The sequence below is a fragment of the Aythya marila genome (assembly GCF_965140915.1).
Source record: "Aythya marila genome assembly, chromosome: 6".
Taxonomy (NCBI): Eukaryota; Metazoa; Chordata; class Aves; order Anseriformes; family Anatidae; genus Aythya; species Aythya marila.
The window spans coordinates 15854953-15868569 of record NC_139047.1 but is presented as its reverse complement, the minus strand read 5'-3'; the positions used below and the strand labels follow the sequence as shown (position 1 = coordinate 15868569).

At 37.9% G+C, this 13617-nt stretch overlaps 1 protein-coding gene across 2 annotated transcripts; it reads left to right on the top strand.

The window, feature by feature from the left end:
• The first annotated feature begins 7 nt into the window (after positions 1–7).
• PLEKHA3 (pleckstrin homology domain containing A3) lies at positions 8–12779 on the top strand. 2 transcript variants are annotated; one of them, XM_082763652.1, is made up of 8 exons: positions 8–249; positions 3639–3755; positions 4380–4535; positions 5752–5888; positions 7269–7433; positions 8479–8522; positions 9090–9205; positions 10926–12779. In XM_082763652.1, exons 1-8 carry the CDS (start codon positions 210–212, stop codon positions 11090–11092), a joined length of 942 nt encoding a protein of 313 aa, XP_082619778.1. In that variant the 5' UTR covers positions 8–209; the 3' UTR covers positions 11093–12779. The 2 variants fall into 2 exon arrangements, with proteins under 2 accessions (XP_082619778.1, XP_082619777.1); XM_082763651.1 differs by having other exon boundaries at positions 11–249; positions 10907–12779.
• Positions 12780–13617: the final 838 nt, after the last annotated feature.

The window sequence follows — 13617 nt, the reverse complement described above, 5'->3', positions numbered from 1 at the left end:
CCGCCGGCCGGGTGGCGCCGCCGGGGCCGCCGCCGTGCCGGGGCTGGGTTGAACCGAGCCGAGCCGGGCCGGGCCGGGCCGAGCGGCTCCGCCTCCGCGCAGGGAGAAGCGGCGGGGACGGGAGGGGAGCTCCCATCCCCGCGGCGGCGGCGGCCGCGCTTTCCCCGCGGCGGCGCAGGAGGATGCGGGGCGGCGCGGGGCTGTGAGCGATGGAGGGGGCCCTGTACAAGTGGACCAACTACCTGGCGGGTAGGCGCCGCGGCCGGGGCCGGGGGCGGCTCGGGGCGGCCGGGCCTGCGGCGCGGCGGAGCCTGCGTGAGGGGCGCCGGGCTCCGGGCAGCCGGGGCCGGCGGGGGCTGCGGGCTGCGGGCTGACAGCCGGGTCGGGGGCTCTGCCGGGCGGCCCGCGGGCGGCCGCTGCCTCGTGCGGCTCGTTGCGGCTGTCGCATCTTTCCCCTCCATCTTATGCTTGCGGCGCGCAGCCCGGCCGGTGTCCCCACGTGCGGCTGAGGCGTCACGCAGGGCTCGGTCTTTAAATGTTGGGTGCTAAAGGCTTGCCGAGCCTGGGTTCTCTTGATTCGGCCTGGGATGGTCATTTTTTGGACTCTCTGCGACTGTATCCTAACCTGTGAAATACGCAAACAAAGTTTGGTTCTGGAGGACACGTTCTGGGTAAATGTGTTTTGTGAAGTGCTGTGGGCAGAAGCGCACTAAAGGCCTGCGTTTGCTGTCAGAAGTGTTCGGTTCTCCCTCTGTCATAACAGAGTCGTCACCTCCCCCCGGAGACAGCAGTGGACAGGCTGTACTTCCAAGGGGAAGAAGATTCCTCTTCTGATGCTGTACTTGTGCCTGTAGAGCAGATCAGAGCCGGATCACATACTGTGCCTCACCAGGCCTCTTCAGTGGTTTTGGCAGTCTGTCCGTACCTTCTTTGCCCTCTTGGTCTTCGTCTGTGCTGTTTTTTTAAGTTCGGTGAATTCAGGTGTTGAATGCGGAGTGGTGTAAAACTCAGTTCTGAGCGTTTATAAAGTGCAGGCCCCACACTAGAAGGATTGTGTGCTTGCTTGGAATTGAAATGTACGTAGTTTTGTATTTTTCAGAGGAAATCCACATCCAGGTATACTGGCCTTCCAGTGAAAGGATTCCATACTTGTGCTGGAATTAAATAGCTGTTAGATTAGATGTTTTGGTCACTTCACAGTGAATGCGGGGAAATAACATAGTGGAAAAAAATGTGGCTAAGTATGAAAATGACTGCAAATTTCTTTTCAAAATAGAATGGTGTTTTTCACTTCCATTTTTGTGACCAGAAGTGATTCAGTGAAAGGTAAAAGGTCATGGGTAATGAACCTTTGTGGTGTTTGATAAAAACTTACATGCAGCTAACTTCTACTAAAAGTCAGCAGCCCTCCAATATACTGAACTGCAGAGCCCTTCCTTCCATGTGTGTTGCCCAGCTGACAGCATCTGCTCCAGTTGCCTTTGAAAATTATAGTGTCAGAAATACCCGAGAACTTTCTGAATATGAGGGAAACTTTTTTTTTTTTTTTAATAAAAAAAAAGCATATCAGTGAATTTTTTTAAAGTTGTTATCAACTTTCTTGTTACTCCGGTACGTGTTTTTGTAGCCAAAAATAGGCTGTGGTATTTGTGGTACTATTTACAGTAGAAGCCAAGCAGCAAAGGAGCTTGTTATTGTTGCTTGTGGAAAACATTATTTAGTTTCCTCCTTCTTACTTAAATAATAGATGTTCATCTAAGGACTTGTGAAGGAATTTATTAAATATTTTGTTGAATACAGGAAACCGTATTTGCCCAAATTCAAGTAAGAAGTGGCTTTGTTCTTTTACTTGCTTCTGTGAGGTACTGAGGTCTTTTAAATCCCTTGCGGATGTTTTTTTCAAAGCCAGCATAATATGAGGCTGAATTAATCATCCATATAGGGTCCCTTTTTATCAGAATAACCTTGTTTAGAAAGGCATTGACATGGGCATGCACTTAGGAGATAAGGACAGTGCAATGTTTTGCAACACAACATAGCTTAAAAAAAACATGAGCGCGTTTCTGAGCTGCCTTTTACATGAGGGGGTCTTCCATACAGTCATTTTATGGCAGTTTGCATATTACTTTATTGTAAGTTGTACATATAACTTGAAATCTTTCCCATGGGAACTGGGGTTCCTTGGTGTTTTTACTTTTTTTTTTCTTTCTTTTTTTTGTGAGAATGTGGATCTGCTTATTAATTACTCATCTGCATTTTGAATGATAAAGATGTTTACTATTATAGCTAACAAATAATATATAATAATAACTAAAAAAATAAAGTTTTGCATTATAATTTCCTTATCCTGGAACTCTGACATGATGTGATGTGGTCTGGTCCTGCACTTTCTGAATTAGTGTTAAAATTGGTAATGACTGCACGTGAGCAGTATGAAGCCTCTAGTGGATGACTGAGGAAGCCTCCGGTGTTAGAGCGCGGTGCTGCCGGGTGGCTGCTGCTTGCTCTCTCGGGATGACAGGATGGTGAACACCGCGGACCACACTGTCATATCACCAGATGTGTCGAGTTCTTGGCTGCACAGCTACTGCTGTTCTGAGCCATAAGCCAAGCAGGAAGGTATACGCTTGGTCTGCAGTTGTAAAATAGAGGGAGAGTCTGCTCCCATCGTCTAGCCGACCCAGGCTGTAACAGGCCTGAGCGCTTGCTATCGTCTACTGGAATGTTTTAGTTCTAGGTTGTTTTTAGAAACCAAGGTGCTTTGCTAGGCAAAAACATTAATATCTGGTAGTATTAAAAAATAGAGTACCCATCCACTGAGTGTTGAGCTTTATGAAATACCTGTAAAATAAATTAAGAGATAAATGATTGTCAAGGCCCCCTCTAATTAAAATAAATCAGCATTTCTACTTGGTGTAATGCTGCATAGAGCTCTCAAAGAGAGTTGCATGTGCATGTGTAAACTGCTCTCTTTTGTAAACATAATGAAGCCAGAGATCATTAAACAGTTTTGCTGATGTAAAGCTGGTGAAAACAGTAGTAGGGGAGCTGGTCCTCACAAGTGGACTCTTAGTAATATAAGCCATGTCTCAGTTCCCAGCACAATTCCTGCTGTTAAATTGTTGACAGTGGAGCTGGGCTACTTTCAGAGAAAACAGTATGTCAGTAGTTAAGTGTAAAATATAGACATTTTCACTGAAATACAGGAGGCAGAGAGAGGTGAATGAACAGAGCAGTTTGTGACGACAGTCATTTATTTCTGGGACTACAATCTAAAGGAAGTCTGCCTGAAAAATATATTTTAAAAAGGATTTTTCTTCAGAGGTATGTGATTTATCAGTCTTCAAAATGGGATTCCGTAGTGGCTATATTAAAATTTTATTTTGTGGTAGAATGGAATATAGCGAACACTGAAATACTGCCAACCTTTCATTTAAAATGAATGGGAATGAAATAGCTGTATAATACCGGTTTGATTGTAGAGCAGCTCTGGTCTTTGGTACTCAGATTCTTAACTTCCTGGTGTGTCATGGGAGTAGTGTAATGTTTGCATCTTTTGTAAAAGTTTTAGCAGCCAAAGAGCTGAATTTAATTTGAAATTCAGTAATTAGACTTTTTCCTGTTTTTGATCTTGCTAGGTTGGCAGCCTCGGTGGTTTGTTTTAGACAATGGGATATTGTCGTACTATGATTCACAAGATGATGTTTGCAAAGGCAGCAAAGGAAGTATAAAGATGGCTGTGTGTGAAATAAAAGGTAAGGATTATGTTTCTGCTAGAAGAAATTTTAGCTGTCAGGGAGACAAGATCACCAATTTTGCATCACAAACTTCTCTCTCTGTATTTGTGTATTCATAGTCCAATGTCATTGCTTCATAGTTTACAGATAATAATGAAAGTGAATTAGGAATTGGGGACAAAGAAAAATGTTTTTGACACTTGGAGCTCTTTTTTTGAGATTTGGAACTCATCATATTATATGAATATAATGGACTGTAAATGAAGTCCACCTCAGTTCTTGTTTCTAGGACTCTGTAAATATTGTCCTTGTAACAAAACTCTTCATTTTCCCGTATTTAGATTGGGGTTGGAGTATAAAAGTTACTACAGATTCATGCAGTGAATTCTTAATGCAGTAAGGGAACCCCATTTTACTTGAGTGTAGCCATTGTTTGTTTAGTGTCTGTTATTCCTGCCTTTTCACTTGAGGGCATGGGCTTTCTGTTATTTGGCAGGAGCACATTGTGATTTACTGTATTACTGTGGTGTACTGTATTGCTAAATACTTTGATTTGTTTTTAATAAATAATTGTTACCAGATTGTATGTTTGTTTGTTTGTTTGTTTTTCAAAGTTGTTCTTTTATTCTTCTCTATCATAAGTTCATGCAACAGACAACACCAGAATGGAGCTAATCATCCCAGGGGAACAGCATTTCTATATGAAAGCAGTTAATGCAGCTGAAAGGCAGAGGTGGCTGGTAGCACTGGGGAGTGCAAAAGCCTGTTTAGCAGATACTAGAACAAAAAAAGAAAAAGGTATGTGTGTTACCTTGAGCATGCACAAGCTAACCACTTTTTCAAATGTTTGTTTTCGGGTAATGATAGCGCAAATGTTGTGTTAGAAATTGAGTACTATTGTCTTTAAAATATGAACTGTAATTATTCCTAGTCATCTGTAATGTAAATTTCCCCATGATGTATGAACTGTGCTAGCAAATGATGCAAATCACCGTGCTACATAGTCTGTTTTTGACTTTATTTTGCTGATCATAGGCATTATCACTTCTGTGTTTTCTGTATTGCCTTTCCATTTTGGATTTCTGTGTTGTCTTCAGATTTGTCCTGCACTTCATATCTGTGTGGCATTCTAGGAATGTTGCTGTGACCATATGAAGTATCAAATTCACAGCTGCCATGAATATGAGTTCTGTTTATTTCAAAGAAACCTGTATCAGTTGCTATCAGTTCAGACTCCTTTCTCTTCTACCGATATGCATGTCTGACTAGGAGTCTAACAGTTAGAAGGACAGGGAGTTTAAACTCAAAGTCCATGGGGTTTAGATGTCTAATTCCCTGGACCCTTTTTGAGAAAATACATGCATCTTAGTTATATGCCTAATATATTTTTACAGACATTCCGGCGGTGATATTCTGAGTCTTTATTCTGTCCGCGTTATAAAAAATCATGTAAAAATCATGTAAAACCAATCACATGCTTCATTGTTAAAATTCCTAAATGTATTCAGCCCTGTCTTCCTTGACAGTAAGGCATCTAGAATTTCAGTATATGGGCATTGTACAAGTTTCCTTTTACTGGAGAAAAAGAACACTAAAACACACTGGATGACATTACCTCCACTGAAGGAAGTCAATATAACCCATGAGAATATATATATTTTTTGAATGTCTTGATGTAACCATTTACCCACTCTAACAGGGATAAATTTCATCTACTGATTTTTTTCCTACATTAGGCTGTAGCTAAGAAAGATTGCAACTTTATCTTTTCTTGTTATATGCCTCTGTCATTGTGGTCATTAAAGTCGCATCAGTTATCAAAAAGTACAAACTCTGGTGTCTGCTTCAAGTATAGTGCTTGATTCATTGCAGAATCCATTTTTTCTCAAATTCAAGTGATAGCTTAAGCAAATTTTTAAATCAATATTTAAATTTACATGAGAAGTGCACTTAAAAAACTAGAATAAATAATAAATGATATGCCATAAATTGACGTTTCCTTTATTTCTTATAGAAATAAGTGAGACCAATGAATCTCTTAAAACCAAAATGTCTGAACTTCGTCTCTACTGTGATCTTTTAATGCAGCAAGTTCATACGATACAAGAATTTGTTCACCATGATGAGACTCATTCTCCTCCCAGCATTGAGGTATTGAATTTCTACAATGGCACTGGAGAACCTGATTACATAGTTCAACTAAAGTTTCTGCTGATATCTTATGCTTTTTTCCCTTCTTCTGAATGTTGGGAGATTTTACTCAGATTTAAGTCAGATTTTGAGTGGTTGTGTGTACATAATGCTGTCATTGATTATAAGTGCACAAAGAACCTGTATGATTTAATTTTAACCATAAAATGTATTAGGAATCAATTGTGTTATTGAGTCATTTGGTTAAAAGGCCAGAAGAGCTGTCACATCTGCTATACATATATCTTGTTTCAGATCTCTGTTAGGTGCAGGGTGGTTGAAACTATCTTGCTTGTCCATTCTTTACTTCCTTTAGGAGAGTATTCCATTTTGTTGTTAGTGAGAGCTAGTGTTACAGGTATCGGAAACCTGCAAAGTTTCTCTGAATATACACAAATAAAAGTATTCTAGTATTTCTGTTTTTGAATGAGAGTTAGTGCTGGTCCTCATTCTTTATACTCTTGAATAGTGTGTGGAAAATACTGTTGTCCACGTCACTAAAAGGTTGGTGGTTGAAGCCCACCCAGGGACAGGGCTGTTCTTCCCTGGGGTTACCTTATTGTGGCCTTCCAGTACCTAAAGGGGGCCTACAAGAAAGCAGAAGAGGGATTCCTAATCAGGGAGTGTACTGATAGGACAAGGAGTAATGGTTTTAAACTAAAGGCTTTAAAACTAATGGCTTTAAACTAGACTAGATTTAGATTAGATATTTGGAAGAAACTCTTTCATATGAGGGTGGTGAGGCACAGGAACAGGTTGCCCAGAGAAGCTGTGGATGTCCTATGCCTAGAAGTTCTCAAAGCCAGGTTGGATGGGGCTTTGAGCAACCTGGTCTAGGGGGGTCCATGGCAGGGGGTTGGAATTAGGTGATCTTTAAGGTCCTTTCCAATCCAAACTATTTTATGATTCTGTGACTTAGAGCAAAGTAAAGCAAGGTGTTGACACTTTGTCACAACAGAGAAAATGGCTGTCAGTTTGCAACAGCAAGGTGAAATTGGCCTGCAGAATTGTTTCGCTGGAGTGATAAAGCTGTTCACATGCCATTCTTTTATTTCACTGACCTTCTGATACCAGATAGCTATTCTGAGAAAAACTTGTATTTACAGTGAAAACATTATAGCATCATTGGCTGATACCCTAAAAAATTCATATGTCAGAAAGAAATTAGAGTGCTATCACATTTAGTTGCTTAATCGACCTCAATGTAAGTGTACATTTGATTAAGTAAGTGGGAAATGGAAGTTATCCCTAGTTCTTAGTAGTAAAGAGTGATAAAAATAAGTGTGTATGGGGGGAGGGGGGGGAATTCTTGCTTATGCTTGTGCTTTCATTTATTTTCAGAACATGAATGAAGCCTCTTCCTTGCTTAGTGCCACCTGTAATACATTTATCACAACGCTTGAAGAATGTGTGAAGATTGCTAATGCCAAATTTAAGCCAGAGATGTTCCAGCTGCCTCACCCTGATCCCTTGGTTTCTCCTGTGTCACCATCACCTGTCCAAATGGTTCAGACATTTTAAAATACTATTTTTTCTAAGTGTCATGTAGTTGGTTAGATGTGGGGAAGAATGGCAAAAGACTATAGTATTGCTTTGTGCTATTACATCAGCAAATGAAGTCTTTACACTACCGTGATCAGTGCAGGTCCTAAATATTTTATAAATCAATACTTCTCTGTTACCAGTCTTCATTTGCTAGCGCTCACATAATCAGGGTAATTTGTCGCATGTGTCAAGACCCTGTTCTGAGATATCTCATAAACAAATGCGATTTAATTTTTCCTCAGTTAAACAGACAACTGCCTTGTGACTTGAAGCACTTCAGCAACATAGGTTATTTTTCAATGTATATAGTTCAAAAATGTTCATATTAATATAACATGCCCTTATTTATCGAAAAGGTCAATAATGGTAAAGATACTCGCATAACTCTTCATTACTAATTATTTCTTTTAGGAGGGCAGTGTACGTGAGATCATCTTAAATGTCTTACTGATAACATACATAGTTTCTAAGATAGGCTGTGTTGTAGGATTCTCTTGTGCGAGTCCCTTTCTTTGTACTTGGATATTACCCTTTAATCTTCCATTCCATCAAATAACATACAATTCTGTATGTCATTTGTATAACTTAATAACTTTCACACATAGAGATTTGGCAGTGATACCAGAAAAACTGCAAAGAATCAAGAGGCAGACTTTTGGCTTTATTGTGTAATGGAGAATTAAACTGGCTTTTGGTGGGGGAAAATACTTCAGCATTTCTATATCATGTCAATTGACAAATGGCTCTCTAACTAGATAGTATTCCGTGTAGTAAATTGCATGTCCTGTGTAAACGCTTTAAAACTTTTAATATTGGTAGCAATCCATCTATTTCCATATAGTTAGAACAGACTTCCCATTAAGAACAGTTATTTTTAATTTATATATATGTAAAAAAGAGAGAGATTACCCACCCTCTTTGTAGAGGCTGTAAATAGAGTATAAATTAGTGTAAGTATGTATACTATTCTTGAAAGTAGCTTATGGCATTTTTTTTTTCTTTCTAGATGAAGCGTTCCGTTAGCCACCCTGGTCCTTGTTATTCAGAAAGGTAATTTTCTTTTTCATTTTATTTTCTTAATTTCTTAAAACACCTCCCTGAACATTTCTTAAAACACCTCCCTGAACATTAAAAAAAAAAAGTATGAGAGAAATTTTTCACTTGGGAAAATAATAAAATGGCATAAATTGATCTAATTTTGAAAACAGGAGCAGATTATTGGTGTCAGTGGCAAATAATGGAGCTCGTTGTGTCATAATGTCTCTCATACTTGCCCTATAAATATTTCTTCCTGCTAGAAACTTTATGCAAATGACTTCTTCTGCTGATTTCATAAAATTAGACATATGACTTAAAATGCTGTATTCTTTCTGGGTCAGTCTTTCAGAGTTCTTGAATTACCGTTTTCTGCTTGCAAACGCTGTATTAGATTTTTATTTCAATTTTCAGGCATTGAAATTGTGAAAATCAAAATGTTCTGTTGGCTGTGTTATTTTTTTCTTAGTGAAAAACATTATTGATATTAACAAACTAAAAACCAGAATTATTTTAAAGTATATTAAGTTTGTGTGGGTTGTTACAGAATTTACTTACTAATATATCTTGTTTCATTTGTAGGAATAATCACTCTGTAAAAGAACCAATTTCATCCCTTTACCGATTATCACAGCGACGCAGAAGAACATACTCAGATACAGAATCTTACAGTGATAGTCCCCTGGAAGATTCTCAGAGTGAGTTTGGAAAAGGGATGGTTTTCTTTTCTATCTTTCTGTAGAATTTATTACCCTGTTTACAGCGTATGTTTTAGTGCTGATATCAGTATAAGAAAAAAGAGTTGGTTGTAAGGTTGCAACATTATAAACCAAATCACTTGTGTAGATTTTTATGTAGCTGACTTTTTCTAGCTTTCACTCCTGTTGAAAAGGATCTTACAGCTGGAGCAGTTGTACTGAAATCAGTAGGACTGCTTGTAATCTAAAATGGAGACCCAACCAGAACAAGAGTGTTTGTACTAAGGACCTTGCATGAACATTATTTTGGTATGTGATGTGGTATACTGTTACTTGCTATCTGCTTGTTATTACTAAAAAAATTCGCCTTTCTTTGGTCTCTCTGAATAGGGGTGTGGTGGTTAATTTCCCCACAGTGCATTGCTGTAAGATCAGTCATTTCAGTGTCTGCTTGCCTGTTGTGGAGTGTAGCACTGTTCTGAAATAGTGCAGCCCTGGTAATAATAAATAAAAACAACCAAAAAAGTGATGAAATGATGTCATGTTCAGAATATTAGACCCTAATGGTTAGAGGGGCCTACTGAATGAGTTAGTATACAGTTCTGTCTTATTAAGTCTTGTATCTTACTCTCCTTTTGATTCCATCCTAATTTCTCTCAGGGAGACTTGACTTAACATGACTAATTCTTCTTGCCTAGTTCTGGTTTAGTCTTGCTTCCTTCTGGAGTTCCTAGTGCCTCATTTAGATTGAAAAACAAACAAACAAACAAACAAACAAACAAAAAAACTGGGGCCTATGCAGTGCTGAAAGTCCATGCGAGTCCAAAGAGGTACTAATGCTTTACACTATCACAGTGCAAGTATTTGCACTGCCACACCATCTTCTTGGTTCTCTGATGCTCATATACTGCAAGACAACCACCACTTCGAACTTACTCACCTGCCACCTGTTTAGGGTCTGCTAGCATCTATCCCAAGCTAGCATCTATCCCAAGCTAGCATCTATCCCAAGCTAGCATCTATCCCAAACTTAGTTTAGACCCCAGTCTGCATCTCACTGCCTAGGTAGTTGCAGGTCAGTCTTGCTTTCTGTAACCTAGGTCTGTTGTTAACATCTGGACCTTCTCCTGGGGTTGGTTACCCAGTCTGATTCTTTTCAGAATTGCTGAGAAGTCTTGTGTGTTTCTGCTAATACCCGACTTCTTTGGTTCCTTACTAGCTCTAGCTTCTAACTCACTTTCTCCCCCCCACCCCTCTTTTTTTTTTTTTTTTTTTTTCCCTTTGTTAGAAACTCCCTCTACTACCTTTTTAGTTATCTTAGCTCATTCTCTTTCATGCCAGGTAGCCTAGCAATACTGAACTTGCAGGAAGTCATCCATCTCATTTTGATAATAGAAAATATTTTAATCAAATGCTTATTGATTCATCAGTTTTTCTTCTTCAAAAAATTTTTCTGCATCATACAGAAATTGTCTGCACCTCACAGACAAATTTGTTGTTCATAATATAAAAATCATTGTCTAAAAGAAAAAAGTTACCACATTTATACTAACTGAAAATTCATTGTGTCCGTCATCCTTGGCCATGGTATTAATTGAAGTATTTTTGGAGAAGTCCAATAGGAAATAGCAAATAGAATAACTGACAGATTGGATGAGGATTTTTTCACTGAAATTTAAATACTTTTTGATATCTTCATAGGATCTGCTCACTGTTCTAGAAGTGCTGTCAATGGAGATCTGGTGGTATCATCAACCATTCCTGAAGAAAACAGATCAGTATCAAAGGAAAGATCTGAACTGGAAGAGACTTTCTCATCCTTTTCTTCATGAAGAAATTGAAAGTATTCAATTTTCTATAAATAATGCTATGCAAAGGCTGCTGTAATTATACTGTTGTTATAGAAAGTAGTCATTTCCCTTTTTAGAAGGATTTCTCTGCACTTTATAGAATAACATAAAAACTATCTTTGAAGTGTATTTTATCTTTATATAGTTTATTTGCAAGAGTATTTTCCTAATATTTCACAGTTTGAATGTGCATTTTTTGGAACGAATGATGGTTTAACAGATAAGCATCTACATTTGTAAATGTTGCTCTTTTTAAAGTGTGAAGGTCTTACTGATACATTAGTAAATCTACAGGTTAAAAACTTTAGCAAAAAGGTTTCTTTTTTTTGGAGAAAATGCAATTTGTGCCATGGGCCTGCTGGTCATTTGTACAAGCAATCTGCCTGGAGCTATGATAGCCCTGCAGTGGCATTTTTTGCCTGTATAAGGGCTGTGGGACTGGCCACTAATAGGTCTACTCTAGCAGCTTAATGGTAATTGACATTGCCTTCTTTAAAAACACAAGGATATACATAATCCGGTCCTTATTTTTAGCCAATGAAAGTAGAAATATTTAGTGTATTTTTCTAAACAAATATATGAAAATAACTTAATATGAAGCATTTGTATCAAGCATTGGATATTTAATAATTTTTATTTATTTATTCTTTTTTGCATCAGAATTTTTTTACCTAATTTCACTACTAAAGATCTGAGGATCTACTAAAGGCTTCAAAATGTCCATAAATTGTTTTTGGGGTGTGTAGCTAATAACAAGTAACTAATGCAACATGGCTAAGATTTACTCTGCTCAGTTGAGATGTATTTTCAGGAAAGTATTATAGAAGTAAGAGATGAACCTATTAGACCATGAAGCTGCTGTTGAAATGGGTATTTGTGTCTATACATATTTTATTTATGACGTATTTATACAAGAGGAAGCTTGTGATTTGGTGACTTCTTTATATCATTTCAAGGTGGTATAAACCATGAGATGGATTCTGCTCTCAGTTACATCAATGTAAATTTGCATTTACTGTAAGTGAGATTGGATTCTGACTCTGAATAATTCATGAGTTATATGTAATAACAGTGCCTATTAGCACCTTGGTCCATAAGGTTGCTAGAGTTAGCATTGTAAACTTTGGGGGATTTTGTTTTTGGTATTAATTTAGGGATAAACTTGGTCTATAAAGTCTTAGCTGTAGAGCACTTTAAGCAAGCCATTTACTGTTTTTCATTTACACAATTCCTAAGTAAATGCACAGGGTTTTTTGCACTCAAGCACATACCAAAATCTGTTTTTATAAACAAGTCTTTAATTTGGTCTATCTTGTCTTCCTTTGGTGTATATGAATAATTTGGTGTTTGTGAAGCAGTGTGGAAAAGACAGATGGGCTTGGAATGGAAATTTTCATTATAAACTTCTGGTATGTTGATTCATCTAAATCAAAATAGGTCCAAGTGTTGAGGAAAATCATACAACCTGTTGCCTGTCTAGACTAACAGGTTTTAAACCATTATGTAGGGGTCAAATGGAGTTGAAGGTCTTATGTGAGTAAAGTTATTTATGGATACCAGCTCAGAGCTGTTATTTGTGCTCAGTTTTCATGCAACTAGCATTTGCATATCAGCCATACACATGCTTGTACATTTTTCCTGAAATTTTGCTTTAATGTATTCTGTATGACACTTAAGACAATTGTAAAAATAAGTATTAAAGATATGTTCAGAGAAGTAAACAACATATTGCTGAGTGTTTCATTGAATCATATACATTGTTTTAGAGCTCCTTATTGAAATTTCACTGAAGTTTCTTCCAGATTGTACAGAGTTAAGTCCATGCCACATTAACGGGTATCTATTTCTGGCTTCCAGCTACTACAGAAAAAATAGTTCGGACTCCACATTGTGCAAAAAAAGATCGATAAGACTGATTTGTGCATGTAGTTGTAAATCAGCATTTTAAATACTGATGATAAAATATTTGTAATAAGATTGGTTAGACACAGGTTGCAAGGCTTAGATTCCAGCACAATGGTTATATAATTACTTCAGTACCATGTTGGGTTTCTTTATGTGACTCAAGCTGTAATGATGTCTTAATATATATGCAACATGTTCTTGCTAAAGTTAGATCATCCTTTTTATCTACCTCTGCTAAACCCTATGACTAAAATCCTAAAATGTATTTAAAGAAAATCAGTGCAGATATGCCATCATGCTTCTGGTGTCAAGGATCTAAGAAGTAATTTTGGAAAATGATACTGTAGAAGAACCACAGTGGTCCATGTATGATAAGATTAGAAAACTCTATATGCCCTTTTCATTTTCAGGGTTAGGGCAGAGCTAATCAGTAATTGATAATTATACTGTTACTCCTTCTGGTGGAGAATAGGAGCTGAATGTCAACATAGGATATGTAATTGATGCTTCCAGTTTTGATCTCACTTGCTTCCGAAGAGCTCCCAGTGAAACCAAATTCATTTTTTAAAGCATTTATCACTTAAAGGATATAAGCATACTACATATACTTAGGCTAAAAGTGCTAATTTCTAGTTATTGACTTTTATTTATGACGTT